This window comes from Oncorhynchus gorbuscha, linkage group LG20 (assembly GCF_021184085.1).
Source record: "Oncorhynchus gorbuscha isolate QuinsamMale2020 ecotype Even-year linkage group LG20, OgorEven_v1.0, whole genome shotgun sequence".
NCBI classification, from domain to species: domain Eukaryota; kingdom Metazoa; phylum Chordata; class Actinopteri; order Salmoniformes; family Salmonidae; genus Oncorhynchus; species Oncorhynchus gorbuscha.
Genome location: NC_060192.1, coordinates 25,942,810 through 25,959,600, shown reverse-complemented (window position 1 = coordinate 25,959,600; position 16,791 = coordinate 25,942,810). Strand labels below are relative to the sequence as shown.

The following is a 16,791-nucleotide window of genomic DNA, read 5'->3' as shown; positions in this document are numbered from 1 at the left end:
GAGTCATTTAGCAGAATCTCTTATACAGAGACAGTACAGTAGGGAGTCATTTAGCAGAGTATCTTATCCAGAGACACTACAGTAGGGAGTCATTTAGCAGAATCTCTTATCCAGAGACACTACAGTAGGGAGTCATTTAGCAGAATCTCTTATCCAGAGACACTACACTAGGGAGTCATTTAGCAGAGGCTCTTATTCAGAGACACTACAATAGGGAGTCATTTAGCAGAATCTCTTATCCAGAGACACTACAGTAGGGAGTCATTTAGCAGAATCTCTTATCCAGAGACACTACAGTAGGGAGTCATTTAGCAGTATCTTATCCAGAGACACTACAGTAGAGTCATTGAGCAGAGGATCTTTTCCAGACACAACAGAAGGGAGTCATTTAGCAGTCTCTTATCCAGAGACACTACAGTAGGGAGTCATTTAGCCGTCTCTTATCCAGAGACACTACAGTAGGGAGTCATTGAGCAGAGGATCTCATCCAGACACTACAGTAGGGAGTCATTTAGCAGAGGCTCTTATCCAGACACTACAATAGGGAGTCATTTAGCAGAGGCTCTTATCCAGAGACACTACAGTGGGGAGTCATTTAGCAGAATCTCTTATACAGAGACAGTACAGTAGGGAGTCATTTAGCAGAGTATCTTATCCAGAGACACTACAGTAGGGAGTCATTTAGCAGAATCTCTTATCCAGAGACACTACAGTAGGGAGTCATTTAGCAGTATCTTATCCAGAGACACTACAGTAGGGAGTCATTGAGCAGAGGATCTTTTCCAGACACAACAGAAGGGAGTCATTTAGCAGTCTCTTATCCAGAGACAGTACAGTAGGGGGTCATTTAGCAGTCTCTTATCCAGAGACACTACAGTAGGGTGTCATTTAGCAGTCTCTTATCCAGAGACACTACAGTAGGGAGTCATTTAGCAGAATCTCTTATTCAGAGACGCTACAGTAGGGAGTCATTTAGCAGAATCTCTTATCCAGAAACAGTACAGTAGAAAGTCATTGAGCAGAGGATCTTTTCCAGACACAATGGAAGGGAGTCATTTAGCAGTCTCTTATCCAGAGACACTACAGTAGGGAGTCATTTAGCAGTCTCTTATCCAGAGACACTACAGTAGGGAGTCATTTAGCAGTCTCTTATCCAGAGACACTACAGTAGGGAGTTATTGAGCAGAGGATCCCATCCAGACACTACAATAGGGAGTCATTTAGCAGAATCTCTTATCCAGAGTCACTACAGTAGGGAGTTATTGAGCAGAGGATCCCATCCAGACACTACAATAGGGAGTCATTTAGCAGAATCTCTTATCCAGAGTCACTACAGTAGGGAGTCATTTAGCAGAATCTCTTATCCAGAGTCACTACAGTAGGGAGTCATTTAGCAGAGGCTCTTATCCAGACACTACAGTAGGGAGTCATTTAGCAGAGGCTCTTATCCAGAGACACTACAGTGGGGAGTCATTTAGCATAATCTCTTATACAGAGACAGTACAGTAGGGAGTCATTTAGCAGAGTCTCTTATCCAGAGACACTACAGTAGGGAGTCATTTAGCAGAATCTCTTATCCAGAGACACTACAGTAGGGAGTCATTTAGCAGAGTCTCTTATTCAGAGACACTACAGTAAGGAGTCATTTAGCAGAATCTCTTATCCAGAGACACTACAGTAGGGAGTCATTTAGCAGAATCTCTTATCCAGAGACACTACAGTAGGGAGTCATTGAGCAGAGGATCTTTTCCAGACACAACAGAAGGGAGTCATTTAGCATTCTCTTTTCCAGAGACACTACAGTAGGGAGTCATTGAGCAGAGGATCTTTTCCAGACACAACAGAAGGGAGTCATTTAGCAGTCTCTTATCCAGAGACACTACAGTAGGAAGTCATTTAGCAGAATCTCTTTTATTCTGAGACACTACAGTAGGGAGTCATTTAGCAGAGGCTCTTATCCAGAGACACTACAGTAGGGAGTCATTTAGCAGAGTCTCTTATTCAGAGACACTACAGTAGGGAGTCATTTAGCAGAGGCTCTTATCCAGAGACACTACAGTAGGGTGTCATTTAGCAGTCTCTTATCCAGAGACACTACAGTAGGGAGTCATTTAGCAGAGGCTTTTATCCAGACACTACAGTAGGGAGTCATTTAGCAGAATCTCTTATCCAGAGACACTACAGTAGGGAGTCATTTAGCAGAATCTCTTATTCAGAGACGCTACAGTAGGGAGTCATTTAGCAGAATCTCTTATCCAGAGACACTACAGTAGGGAGTCATTTAGCAGAATCTCTTATCCAGAGACACTACAGTAGGGAGTCATTGAGCAGAGGATCTTTTCCAGACTCAACAGAAGGGAGTCATTTAGCAGTCTCTTATCCAGAGACACTACAGTAGGGAGTCATTTAGCAGAATCTCTTATTCAGAGACACTACAGTAGGGAGTCATTTAGCAGTCTCTTATCCAGAGACACTACAGTAGGGAGTCATTTAGCAGAATCTCTTATTCAGAGACACAACAGAAGGGAGTCATTTAGCAGTCTCTTATCCAGAGACACTACAGTAGGGAGTCATTTAGCAGAATCTCTTATTCAGAGACACTACAGTAGGGAGTCATTTATCAGAGGCTCTTATTCAGAGACACTACAGTAGGGAGTCATTTAGACTTACTTACTGCACATTCATATTAAGATAACTAGATGAGTCAACCACAAATCACAGTTAAATACAAGATATGAGCATTCCATTACAGTTAAACACTCAGTATATAGCGTTTTAAAAACACATTTTCATAACCATCTCAAATCTATGAATAAAAAATCAGAGAACAATAATATTTTATACACACATGAAGGTCCCCATAAGCAATCATTTCTGATGAAAAAAAAAACACAAATTTGACAAATTGGTTGATATAGCATTTTGGAAAGAAACTTCATATCTAGTCTGTACAGTCACCCATAGAAAGGGCCTCAGAGTACGAGATTTACTTGTGATTGTATCAGTTACATGAATGATGCTGATTACAGCAAATGTAATGTAGGTTCTGAAGGGTCTAGTTATCGGATCACTGCAGTAGGAGTTGTGTAAGATTTCATTAACCAGACAGAGTAAAACTAATGATGCCCTCAAATCAGGACTTGTAATCTTGTTGTTACATTGTTATCAACATGTAGCTTTTTATTACACTGAATAGCATCAAAAGAACAATCACCAATGATATATTGAACAAAGTGATATCAGCTTCCCAACACCGCCCTTTGTCGGGTCTCAGAAAGAAAGAAACATTGAGAAACACACCAATCACTTCTAAAGGATTCTTTATTGCCATGTCCTCCAGTTCACAGTACATGAACAACATTTAGTCAGTTGACTTCCTGTGAGGGAAAGAACAGGTTTAGAGGTGGCATCATACTGAAAACATGTTTTTTAGTGTTTTACAATACGTTCCCTCAGTGTGCCACTGCCTGGTTATGGTAACGTTTTTAACTGGCTGAGCTGAGTGCATAATGTGTGCTACCTTTCTGACCTGACGTGTGGCCCAGGCCTGCCGTAAACCTACACCAGGATATGACTTCATGTGGAGTTCTACTGGTAATCATGTCCTCTATTCTATCTTGACATTCCAGCTCTTGTGTGGTAAGTAGGGCATATACTGATGCCATGGTTTCCTGTAAGGATGGTGCCATGACATAAAAGGCAAAACCAATAAGAGGATAACAGGAAAACACTGTCCATTTATCTGTGCTCTTACAGCATGGAGGGGAGGAGGGAACAGCCACATGTCTCTACCAGGGATCTTTCTCACAGGTTTCCTATTGGCTGGTTGGAGATCATTTGCCAGCTGAAGTAGCATACAGCAGGTGAAAGCCTATTGAATTGTTACTATCTGTAATGTGTTGTTAGGTGTCAGACATACGCTCTGTGTTAGGTGTCAGACATACGCTCTGTGTTAGATGTCAGACATACACTCTGTTAGGTGTCAGACATACGTTCTGTGTTAGGTGTCAGACATACGTTCTGTGTTCTGTGATGCATAAATGGGTCTTCAAAGTGCACTCAAGAGTGTGATTTGGAGGATGGTTTATACTTGTCCAAATTATTGTGGAAAGTTTTTCTGCATCAAATGATTATATTTTGATAGGGTTGGAGATACTGGTCTTTAACCAGTGCTATACAGAATAATTCCCATTAACCTAACAAAACACAAACTTCATATCGTCTTCATATAACCCATTTGACAATTTCCTGGGGTCCCTAAACCCATCTTATTGTCGGTCTTCTTTTAGATTTAATTAGGGCTGCAGAGCGGACCCTGGAGAGACCCCATACCAACCAACCGTACATCTGCGTCTGTCATGTGGCAGACACACCTGTCTATTCTGGAGGGTACAGGACAACCTGTCACTGTCTGCTACCATAAAGAACTGAAATGAAGACACCAAGCTGAGTTACCGTTCATTGTCTGAGAGAGAAGCCTTCACATGAACCAGTCTGACCATGCTGTCTGTCCGGTCCTCTGTGGACAGTCTGAGAGTCACTCTTTAACACGTACCTAGTGGCTTTAGAGACCTTATTGAATGTGAACGTAGGAGCTCTGAATGAATAGCTCAATAGTAATATGACAATGATAACCAATATTATTTCCCCAAGAAATACTAGAACATTGCAGAAATATATTTCCTGCTGTCTTCTTATGTTTGAATTTCTACCAAAAAAGATTATTCCTTAAAACCAACCCCCACCATACCAGTTGAACTTTTTAGCACATGTAATTGCTTCCCACCCCCCCTGTATTAAAACATCCAACAAGGAATTCCACATTTGCAAGATTAATAAGTTATTACATTTTTATACATACATACATACACATACACACACACACACACACACACACACACACACACACACACACACACACACACACACACACACACACACACACACACACACACACACACACACACACACACACACACACACACACACACACACACACAGGGGAGCAGGGAAGTTGCCTGGTGCAGTATCATGCTTCAACAACCTCCTAGAATCTAAAGAACTATACAGAAGAACACAGTAAAACATCAGATATTCTTCCACTTCTCAACTCTACTAATCATTTCCAACAAGGCATCACCATTTCAAACAGCATGGATCAAACAGCCTGTTCGGCCACATTTACACTGGTCTGCATATTAAACCATCCTGCAATGGACAGCATACACAACCGAATGCGCTAAGTAACATTAAACACTTCAGCTGTACATGTCATCTTCACATATAGATATAGTCTAGATGTTTTATTTAATTAGAATATATTGTAATCTGCTGGTACCGGGCAATCACAGTGACTCTAAAATAAAATCACAAGAGGAAGTAAAAGGGTAGGTCTTTAAAAAGTAGCATTGAGACAGTGTGATTGACGATTGTTTGGCATTCCTTCCAAATTTTAAGTCTAGTTATTTTGGGCGTGTCACAGCTGGGTCCAGTGGTCTGAGTGGGGTGTAGGAGATCTGCCCTGGCGTCTTTTGGCAGAACAGTCTTGGAGGAGGAATAATCCCGTCCTCCTCTGATCTCATATTGTTATTGGCGTCATCAGCAGTGGACCTGAAGATGAGGTGGGGTGAGATCAAATCCACTTTCATTTTTCAAGCAAGGCATAAACCTGGGCAGGAGGTTAAATAGTGCCCTGGCCCATGCCCATATAGGTTATGCTAAAAGTGCAAAAACAACGCAGAAACACATACAGTAGGTACACACACACAGAAAGATGAAATGAGGGAATCCCTCACCCACAGTCAACCACTCTAGAACCTTTCCGAATAAATGTAAAATACACTGAAGTATCATTGTAGCCAGCAAACAAACAAACACAAAATATAATTGAACACAGATGGCTGTGTTCACTAAAGGAATCCTGTTCAGTTTACATTAAATCTCTACAATGTTTTTTTTTCTTTGAAAGGAGAGCTGCCGTGTGGCAATGCATGGCTCAGTCCAGCAGGAGGCGTACTTTCTACAGTGTAGCTTCTACAGCCATTCTTTAAGGGATAAAGTTCCATTGTTTCATCCTCATCCAAGGTATTATCCACTTCCATATCCAGCTCTCTGAGTGCATTCGGTGAGTCAATTCCCTTATAACTAAATTGCATCTCATTCCCTGAAAGCAGATGTGAAATACTCTGTTACTTGCCGACTCAAGTCCATAACCCTTCAAATGAAGCTGAGTCGGTAGGGAGGGGAGAGAATAGTGTCTCTACACAACGAACTAACCATTCTGTGAGCAGGTTGGCAGAGAGAGGAAGGGTCAGTATGCATCAGTCCGTCTTTTCAAGCATGCATGTCATTTTCCCTATGTAGCTCCTAGGCCATCCCCTCTAATGGTGCACAGCTGAGCTGTTTGTTCTCAGTCCGAGACGTTGCATATCATGGAGAGGGTTGAGCAGAGAGGAGAGAGACTACTGTTTACATACTGTACACACACTTTGGGTCAATTGAAATAAACAGCCATCAAACATGCTGCACATGTGTCTCTTCATCTAAATCAACTGGGTAGCTTTACGCAATTGCTATTCTGCCCAACTTGTCAAGTATGTGAAGCAAGATAAAATAACCATGGTGATGCACGCACGCGCACACTCACGGTACAAAGAAACACACTATTGGGTAAAGAGCAACCCTGGACATGCCTCTCAACTGGTCAAGCTATTGAGAAGACCATCAGATGGTGAGAAATGACTCAGGGTTGTTTTTCAGTTGGTTTGACACTCATGGGCTGGTCCAGAGTTCAAATATCATTCTACAGAATGCAGAGTATTATGCGTGTGTGTGTGTGTGTGTGTCTGTATTAATATACAGTGAGCAACAGTAATAGAGTATGTTGATGTATTGTGCATGGGTGTTTGTATACAATATTGAATGTGGTGTGTCCGGAATGTGTTTATGATCTTGATTGTCTGCGTTTGTTTGTGTGTGATCTTGTGTGTGTGTTTGTGTGTCTGTGTACACATAGTGTGTACTGTGACAGAGCTAGCAGGGCTTGTTGACATTGCACAGCAGCTCGGTGACTTTGATGAGGCGGGCCACGGTGCTCTGGGATTCCTCCTGCAGCCGCTGGTTATTCTGCCTGAGGCTCTGCACCTCGGCCTGCAGCACCGCCTTGTCCTCCTTCTCCTGCCAGGGAGTGGCACACAACAACACCCGTCTGTCAGACCACCATGGCTGGGATGGATGGAGGGGTGAGAGGGATCTGGGTGTGGGTGGAGGTGGGTGAGGGCTGGCTTGGACTGGGCTGGACAGCAGGCACGCGCAGACAGACAGGTTCACAAACATACACATACATGCCTTGTGGTAGCAGTGCAAGCAAGACAGGGTACTAGAGAAGTATACACACACACACACCAGATACACGCACGCACTCACACACACAAATACAAACCAATTTCCTTCTATAAAAGCACTCCATAGGTAGAAGTGGTGTATGGAGGAAATGTTTAGACAGATTTACTATGGCAACCACTTGTTCCAGACCAAACAACCAATGAATAAATCAATCTCTCATTAAACGAGAGCAGAGGAGTTTGGCATAACATTTTATTTCCAATGTAGCTGATTGTTATACAAGTGATATTTCCATAAAGACCCAAGCTCCAAAATGTCTTGCATTCCTCATCAACCAAACAGCAGGGGTCACCCTAATCTCTCACTACTTGGAATTCAGTTTGAAATCAGCTATTGCAATTTTTAGAGCGGTGATTTACCATAGTAAATGCTTCCTGTTTGCTCTTTCACAAACTGTATCAAGAGTAGTGACAGAGACAGGAAATCGGAGGCTTAGGGTAGACAAACAGACAGGGGCCACTACCAGCACAACCAGTGGTACTTTAATTACGTTGGTAAACAGTTTATAATAGCAATAAGGCACCTCAGGGATTTGTGGTTTATGGCCAATATACCACTGCCAAGGGGTGTATCCAGGCACTGCGTCATGCATAAGAACAGCCTTATGCCGTGGTATATTGGCCATTTACCACACCCCCTTGTACCGTATTGCTTAATTATATAGCCTTCCCACACCTTTGCCTTATGTAATGGTGTTGATATGTTTTACTATCTACACAGAGAGAGGGTTCTATCCAGATTGACCCCTGTCAATCTGTCTCGTCTGTCTGTCTGTCTGTCTGTCCGTCTCTGTCCATCTGGTGTGATGTGATGTCAGTGAGTCGTGGGATGAGGAGGAGACAGGTTACGGATAGTTGACAATAACAATTCATGATAGATGAGACCAGTTATCATCAATCTGGGTCAATAGGAATTATCTTTGGTAGCAGCAGTACTGTATGGCTTTTGCTGGTTCAACTCCCTAGTGGACCATAATGCAACTGTGCCCTGGAGCAAGTCAATACACCTGAAATAACAAGTACTCAGCTTCAGAATTGGGAAAATGAATAAATGTAAAGATGAGAGTCCACCAGAAAGCAAAGTAACCAATGATCATCACCACATCAGGTGGGTGTTGGGCCATACTACACTGGCTCCAGTGCGGTCAACCCTCCCGCCTTGGCAGTCAGACAGAAACCAAAGACTAACCAAAAGTAGTCCATGTTTCACATCACACTTCTGAATGGAACCTAACCAGCTACTCTGAGGTAACACAATTCCCACAGTCTCAGCTAATTCCTACTGGTTTCTGCTGGACATACCATGGGACTAGGACAGCCCATAACCAACCATGCTCACTCACTCTACCAGGGCAGAAGGTAAACAACAGAGAAAATGGATCATCTGATGCGGCATGTCCCTGTTAGGTCATCTGCCTTGTTCATTGTCCCTGACTGTTAATGTCTGTGTGTTGTCTAGATTGATGATAACACTGTGTTAATGGTGAGTGTTCAGAGGAAGAGTAGGGAGTTACGAAAACAGAGGGTAAGACTTTGGTTATGTTGGTGTTATAGCCACAGGATTGTGACCATAAATATCTGCAGAGTTGGATTCGTATGTGTGCTTCGTGTCTCACATGTTTCAAGAAGTTGAGCGAATAGCATTTGCACTAAAATCCTTAGAATGCCATTCACTTAGTTGGATGGCAGTTTTAAACACTGGCTGTGTGGCGTCTCTTTGATATTTGAGTGGTGAAAAGGACTACGTTGGAGATATAGCACACTGCATACCATAGGGTTTCAGTTGACCTCAGAGATTAAACACCTTCGTTACTGTAACAAAGGAATCATGTCTCACCCAAATGTGTTTAAGGATGCTTGGGAGGCTTCCAAACCCTCTTCATTTCTCTCTCCTTCTTTCATTCTTTCTCACCCTTTCTCCTATTTGCTTCAGTCTTCCTTTCCTCTCCAGATGCTCTACATTGTGTAACCAACACTACAAGAGCAGCTAGTCATTCAGTAGTTCTGAAGGCTTCAAAGGTCCTCCATCCCCAAGTCCCCATGTTTCCCAGAGAAGAACCTGTGAATGGAGAAATGGCGCTGAGGTCCTGAGGCTGCACACAGGGATGACTGACAGCCTGTCAGACCTTCAGGGTTGCGAGGAGGAACTTTGCTTACATCGTTCACATCCATGAAGGACCCCACAGGTCGTTTTGGGTTATTGGGTTAATTAACTCAGGTCTGTTTTTTAGTAGTTCCATTTCCAATTGTTATTTTGTTCTCAACGCAACAACAGAGGAAAAATCTCATGCTGTACTTGCCTCTATTGCCATTGGCCACATAGTGTTGAGAGAGTGAGCATGGTTGCCCAAAGTCCCTCCAGCCAATCTTCTCACCTCCTCTGTTCACCCTGCCCAATGACAAGACAGGGTTTCTTTTGCTTGGCCCACCCTACTTCTACATTCCGTCTGTCTGTCTGTCTGTCTGTCTGTCTGTCTGTCTGTCTGTCTGTCTGTCTGTCTGTCTGTCTGTCTGTCTGTCTGTCTGTCTGTCTGTCTGTCTGTCTGTCTGTCTGTCTGTCTGTCTGTCTGTCTGTCTGTCTGTCTGTCTGTCTGTCTGTCTGTCTGTCTGTCTGTCTGTCTGTCTGTCTGTCTGCAGTAGGAATCAGGGTTTGGGTGAGGAGAAGGGAGGGCGGGGTACAAGGTAGGGTGGGGGGTAAGTGGACAGGATGGGGGGTCGTGGGGTCACTGTGTGGGCAGGATGCTGTAGGGGGGGTCTGGGGAGGGGCTGTGGTTGGCCATCTGAATGGGGAGTACCTTTTGCAAGTCGTCCTGCAGCCTCTTCAGCATGTCCTCCAGCTGGGACACCTTCTCCTCCAGGTGGCCCGGTGAGTCACTGGCGAAACGGGACAGAGACACACACTAAGTATAATGCACATAGTTTGGTGCTGTCTGTATGTTTCCTGTATCCAGGGTCGGCCCTAGCCTTTTGGGGGCCTTGAGCAACATTTTGTTGGGGGGGCCACACCACCTCGCAGGCAAAACATTTTAGTGGCCCTGTCAATAATTCAACCATGGTTCCTACAAGTTTAGATAGCTGGCTATTTTTTATTTTGAACTTTTTTCTCTTTTTTTTACCCCTTTTTCATGGTATCCAATTGGTAGTTACAGCCTTGTCCCATCGCTGCAATTCCCGTACGGACTCGAGAGGCAAAGGTCAAGAGCCACGCGTCCTCCGAAACACGACCCTGCTACTTGACACACTGCTCGCTTAACCCAGAAGCCAGCCACCCCAATGTGTCGGAGGAAACACCGTACACCTGGCGACCAAAGTCAGTGTGTATGCGCCCGGCCTGGACATCCCCGGACAAGGACATCCCGGCTGGCCAAACCCTCCCCTAACCCAGACAATGCTGGTCCAATTGTGCGCCGCATCACGGGTCTCCTGGTCGCAGACGGCTGCGACACAGCCTGGGATCGAACCCAGGTCCGTAGTGATGCCTCTAGCACTGCGATGCAATGCCTTAGACCACTGCGCCGCTCGGGAGGCCCCGGCTAGACTAAATGACCAATCCAAACAATTGTTAGCTGATTGAGTAACTGTTAGTAACTGAGGTTCAAACAAATTACGAAAATGCACTTGATGTATTCAACTAACTCTCGACAGAGAGTTCCAAAAACACACACACTGCCGTTCAAACATTTGGGGTCACTTAGAAATGTCCTTGTTTTTGAAAGAAAAGCAATTGTTTTGTCCATTAAAATAACATCAAATTGATCAGAAATACAGTGTAGACACGGTTAATGTTGTAAATGACTATTGTAGCTGGAAATGACAGATTTTTAATGGAATATCTACATAGGCGTACAGAGGCCCATTATCAGCAACCATCACTCCTGTTTTCCAATGAAACGTTGTGTTAGCTCATCCAAGTTTATGATTTTAAAAGGCTAATTGATCATTAAAAAAATCTTCTGCAATTATGTTTTTTTATTTTTTCACCCCAATTGGTAGTTAGTCTTGTCTCCTCGCCGCAACTCCCGTACGGACTCGGGAGAGGCAAATGTCGAGAGCCATGCGTCCTCCGAAACACAAACCCAACCAAGCCGCACTGCTTCTTAACACACTGCCCATCCAACCAGGAAGCCAGCCGCACCAATGTGTCGGAGGAAACACCGTACACCTGGCGACCTGGTTAGCGTGCACTGTGCCCGGCCCGCCACAGGAGTCGCTAGTGCGCGATGAGACAAGGACATCCCTGCCGGCCAAACCCTCCCTATCCCAGACGACGCTGGGCCAATTGTGCACCGCCCCATGGGCCTCCCGGTCGGCTGCGACAGAGCCTGGACTCAAACCCAGAATCTCTGGTGGCACAGCTAGCGATGCAGTGCCTTCGACCACTGCGCCACCCGGGAGGCCATCTTTTGCAATTATGTTAGCACAGCTGAAAACTGTTGTGCTAATTAAAGAAGCAATAAAACTGGCCTTCTTTAGACTAGTTGAGTATCTGGTGCATCAGCATTTATGGGTTCGATTACAGGCTCAAAATGTCCAGAAACAAATAACTTTCTCCCATTCCTCTTTCTATTCTGGTTAGAGCCAGTTTGCGCTGTTCTGTGAAGAGAGTAGTACACAGCGTTGTATGAGATCTTCAGTTTCTTGGCAATTTCTTGCATGGAATAGCCTTCATTTCTCAGAACAAGAATAGACTGACAAGTTTCAGTAGAAAGTTACTTTTGAACGGTAGTGTATATATAGAGATTTTTTTGACAGGTGGTCGGGCACCCTAGGAGACAGCTTATGTCGCTTATGCCTGGGGCCGGCCCTGCCTGTATCCTCTCTGTTTTGTGTTTGTGTGAAAAGACAGTGAGTAAAATAGATGTATGAGAGGAGGCTGAGGTACTGGCTGTGACCCCACTGTGACCCCACTCTCTGGGGGGTCTCAGGGGGAGTTGGGATATGCACAAAAATACATGTCCAATTAACACGTATGAAATAGGACAAATATAAGCAACCGCCAAATGATTATTAATCAGAGAGAAAGAAGGAGAATTACATAACAGCAGGAGAGAGAGAGTTGGAGAGTTAAAGAAAGAGTGTGAGAGATGACGAGGGGAGATCTAAGGACAGGCAATATGCCAAAGAGCAAGTATCATGATGAGCAACAGTCCATCTCTGATTTACAACCGCCCACAGGAAGATCCACACAAAGGACAATGAGTCAGACACCATTTGGAGTTCACATACACAGAGAGACATGCATAGAGGTCTACAGTGATCCAATCTCAGTGTGTGCATGTATTTATTTTTCATTTGATATTTACCATTTATTTAACTAGGCAATTCAGTTAAGAACAAATTCTTATTTTCATTGACAGCCCACCGGTGAACAGTGGGTTAACTGCCTTGTTCAGGGGTAGAAAGACAAGAGTTTTACCTTGTCAGCTCGGGGATTCAATCCAGCAACCTTTTGGTTATTGGCCCAACGCTTTAACCACTAGGCTACCAGCCGTGTATAGCTAGAGACCCAAACCCACCTGTCCTTCATGTCCTTTAGCTTGCCATCTGTCAGGGAGTCTGCTCCTTGGGTCCCATCTCCTGCTTTACGTTGTGAAATATGACACATCACTTACCCATGTTAGTCACTGAGCCCAACCACACAGAGCCAGTCATACACAGCCAGCCATATACACTCGCTAGAAAATAAAGTATTTTGTTTTCAACAGTGCTAATTTGACAATTTCCTGTGGTAATGTATCAAATATGACAGCTGTAGATGCATTTAGTAAAATAACATAATCTGTTGTCATCCCATGCAGATAGATGTCTTCTTACCTTCACGTGACAGGGCTTCTAGGATGCTGCGGCATGCTGTGGCTAGATCAGCTATAGACTGCCACTCCTCCTCTGAGGAATCTGTGGTCTCTGACAGGACTGGAAGAGAGAAACAGAGTTTCAATGGGCTTTCATAACAAAGGCATATCAACAAGGTGAGCAGCAGACCATGACAATACAGCATGACAACACAACAGAATTGTGGGATTTATGAGCAGGCAAATGCCTTCTGTGGTTCAACAAGGACAAAGAGCCACCACCAGGGGGTGCTACCACAATGCTTTGCTGCCTCGGTGGCGCTGCCCGACTAGCTGCAGTGTGAGAGCGAGGAGTGGGTTCTTTCAATCTCTGTGTGTGACGGCCTTCTGGAGTGTGGGGAGGGAAACAGAGACAATCTCCTCCAAGAAAGCTGAAGTATCTGCTGAGAAGATGAGTGTGTGAGCTCTTACAGAAACACTGTGATGAGTCTCATAGCCTCACGGCAGAGAAAGAGAGAGAGCAGATGGTCCAAAAGGGATCCTTGATTTGAGGCAGCCTAAAGCCCACCCCCCATCTGGCCCTCCTTTGGTGTGTAGCTGGTAGGGGGGTGGTAGAGGGGCGGGGGCATATTGGGTTATGGGGATAGGGGGCAGCCTAGATGAAAGAAGAGGGACAAAGGGGATGGAAGGGAGGGCTAAAGGAGGATAATGAGGAGAGGGGTTTAGGGGAGAAAGGGTCTGGGGGCTAAAAAGGGATTTGAGTCTCAATTACAGCATAGAGCATTTTTGAACAGTTGTAATTGTTCCATTTCAGCACCATTTGGCATGGCCTCATCAGCTGGCACAGGGTCTGCAGAGGCCGTCATAGACCTTCTCTTATCATAGCTACTCCTCTCTCTCTTTACAGTTAGTTTTCTTTTGTTTTACTGCTCTCACTCTCAAGCTGTTGTGGCAGTGGAACAACTGTCTGTTTGCCATCACTAGGAGGGTGATCAACATCGCTGAGCAGTCTCTAATAGACGCCATCACTAGGAAGGTGATCAACATCGCTGAGCAGAGTCTCTAATAGACGCCGTCACTAGGAGGGTGATCAACATCGCTGAGCAGAGTCTCTAATAGACGCCGTCACTAGGAGGGTGATCAACATCGCTGAGCAGAGTCTCTAATAGACGCCGTCACTAGGAGGGTGATCAACATCGCTGAGCAGAGTCTCTAATAGACGCCGTCACTAGGAGGATGATCAACATCGCTGAGCAGAGTCTCTAATAGACGCCGTCACTAGGAGGGTGATCAACATCGCTGAGCAGATTCTCTAATAGACGCCGTCACTAGGAGGATGATCAACATCGCTGAGCAGAGTCTCTAATAGACGCCGTCACTAGGAGGGTGATCAACATCGCTGAGCAGAGTCTCTAATAGACGCCGTCACTAGGAGGATGATCAACATCGCTGAGCAGAGTCTCTAATAGACGCCGTCACTAGGAGGGTGATCAACATCGCTGAGCAGAGTCTCTAATAGACGCCGTCACTAGGAGGGTGATCAACATCGCTGAGCAGAGTCTCTAATAGACGCCGTCACTAGGAGGGTGATCAACATCGCTGAGCAGAGTCTCTAATAGACGCCGTCACTAGGAGGATGATCAACATCGCTGAGCAGATTCTCTAATAGACGCCATCACTAGGAGGGTGATCAACATCGCTGAGCAGAGTCTCTAATAGACGCCGTCACTAGGAGGATGATCAACATCGCTGAGCAGATTCTCTAATAGACGCCATCACTAGGAGGGTGATCAACATCGCTGAGCAGAGTCTCTAATAGACGCTATTGTGTTAAAGGGCTGTTTAATAAACAGGAGAAACACATGGGAAATGGGATTCACAACACACATCACCTTCACCTAAAACTAGGACGTCTACCTCGGGGTAGTTGATATGTGGTGATGGTAATGAGGTGTGTAAGGACATTGGAGAGGAATTGATTGGAGAGGAATTGGGATGTTATGCAGGACAGAGTGAGTGGTGTGGTGGAACACCCACTCTTGGTGATGGAGTTGTGTAGGCTCAGGGCTCGGGAGTTTCTCTCCGCTCTGTTCAGACATGACAACCGGGTGGAGGACAGGGAGGGGTCACTCGCTGATGGCCTCTCCTCACCCAACTCAGCCCCCACAAACTAGAGGGAAAGAGAGAGAGATAGAAACGGTCAAACCAGGGGGTGGGGACCTTCATCAGATTATTATCCAGATTGTCATTTGTCTCCATGCCTGTGTGTGTCTCTGTGCCCGCTCGTCGTCCAGGGGCATCTTGGGTTTGACAGCCAGGATGAGGTCAGGCGTGGCGTCTCTCAGCTCCCCTGGGTTCTCATAGATGTGATGTTTCAACTTCACACCCACGTTGTCATACACATGCCTGTCACAGAGAGACACAAAGATTGAGACATGTACAGATTATAAATCCGCTGCTTCCACTAATGACTTTACAATCCAATCTGGAGAGAAAACTAGTTCATCTAGTCATCTTCAGGATAGCTGAGATTTGGGCTAAAATTTGAGTTCATTCGATAAAACCATAAACATACACAATAATACCTAGTGAAAACCATGATGTTTGAACTCGTGATGACAAGGATGTCAGAGAATCCCCTGAGGAATAAATAACCTGAGGTTTATGATGGGGCTGAGGGTGGAGGTCACATACCTGTCACATGTGTCTCGGCAGGACGGGTGCCTCTCTAGGGAGTAGCTGCGTGTTAGCTGGGAGGGGGTGATCTCCACGGTCTGGTTGAGTGGGTGGTCCTGCAGGGAGGTGGCCCGTAACAGAGGCAGGCTGGGTGGGGAGAGGAGGGAGCCCTGGTCCCCCTGGTCCTCCTCACCCTGTCCAGTCTCTGACAGCCTGTCCTCAGCCTCTCCTCCCTCTGCTGGTCCCTCCATCGTCTCCGCCTCCTTCCCCTCTCCCTGTTCCCGCTCCTCTTCCTCCATCTCTTCCTCCTCCTCCCCCTCGTCCAGCACCCAGGCCTCTCCAGACTGGCCCTCCCCAGGCTTACGCTCTGCATCCTGGATGGCTTTCTGGTATAACTCTGAGAAACTCCTGGAGCCATTAGAGACAGCAGGAGAGCAAGAAAGGTTTCACTAACAAGATGGTATTACTGAATAAATATTACAGAAATGTATACATCCCTTTTAATCCACTCCGTTTATTCATGAATGGTACAGTATTCTAGAGCAGTACCTCTGAGGATTTTGCACAACATATATTTACCTATGAAAAAACATGGCATCTCTTTGAAATCCAAGGTGTCCTTCCCTATTATAAGATGTAACAACATTCTGACAGTGGCCACACTTTTGGGGTTGTCAAAACGTCAAAACGATATCTACCAATGAGGGGTTCTCTCTCTGTAGATGGCTCCACCAGCCAGTTTGACATGTACATGGCGAGCCCTGTTAATAGTGTTGCCTTTCCTCTGTCTGAGAAGTTCCTCCTTTACCAGGCTGCAGGAACACTGTCCATCTGGCTGACATTAGAAGAATGTAGAGGTCTTTGCTAACTGCCACTACCTGGGTCACTATCATTAGAGGCCATTAGAGACATTGATTGGT

At 45.2% G+C, this 16,791-nt stretch overlaps 1 protein-coding gene across 6 annotated transcripts in view; it reads right to left on the bottom strand.

Moving 5' to 3' along the window:
- Positions 1–3,303: 3,303 nt before the first annotated feature.
- The window catches only part of LOC124007393 (signal-induced proliferation-associated protein 1-like), a 46,479-nt gene continuing 32,991 nt past the window's right edge, over positions 3,304–16,791 (bottom strand). The window contains exons 10-17 of one of the 6 annotated variants that reach the window (XR_006833919.1): positions 15,890–16,279; positions 15,457–15,601; positions 15,233–15,365; positions 13,218–13,316; positions 12,920–12,983; positions 10,199–10,277; positions 9,316–9,792; positions 7,053–7,176 (exon numbers count right to left, since the gene is read on the bottom strand). Coding sequence is in view for 5 of the 6 variants with exons in the window: in XM_046317904.1 (XP_046173860.1) it covers positions 7,033–7,176; positions 10,199–10,277; positions 12,920–12,983; positions 13,218–13,316; positions 15,233–15,365; positions 15,457–15,601; positions 15,890–16,279 (1,054 nt within the window). In the remaining variant the exon portion in view is untranslated. Of the gene's footprint in view, positions 7,295–9,315; positions 9,793–10,198; positions 10,278–12,919; positions 12,984–13,217; positions 13,317–15,232; positions 15,366–15,456; positions 15,602–15,889; positions 16,280–16,791 lie in introns of all 6 variants that reach the window. The other 5 variants (XM_046317905.1, XM_046317908.1, XM_046317904.1 and 2 more) reach the window with 5 other exon arrangements.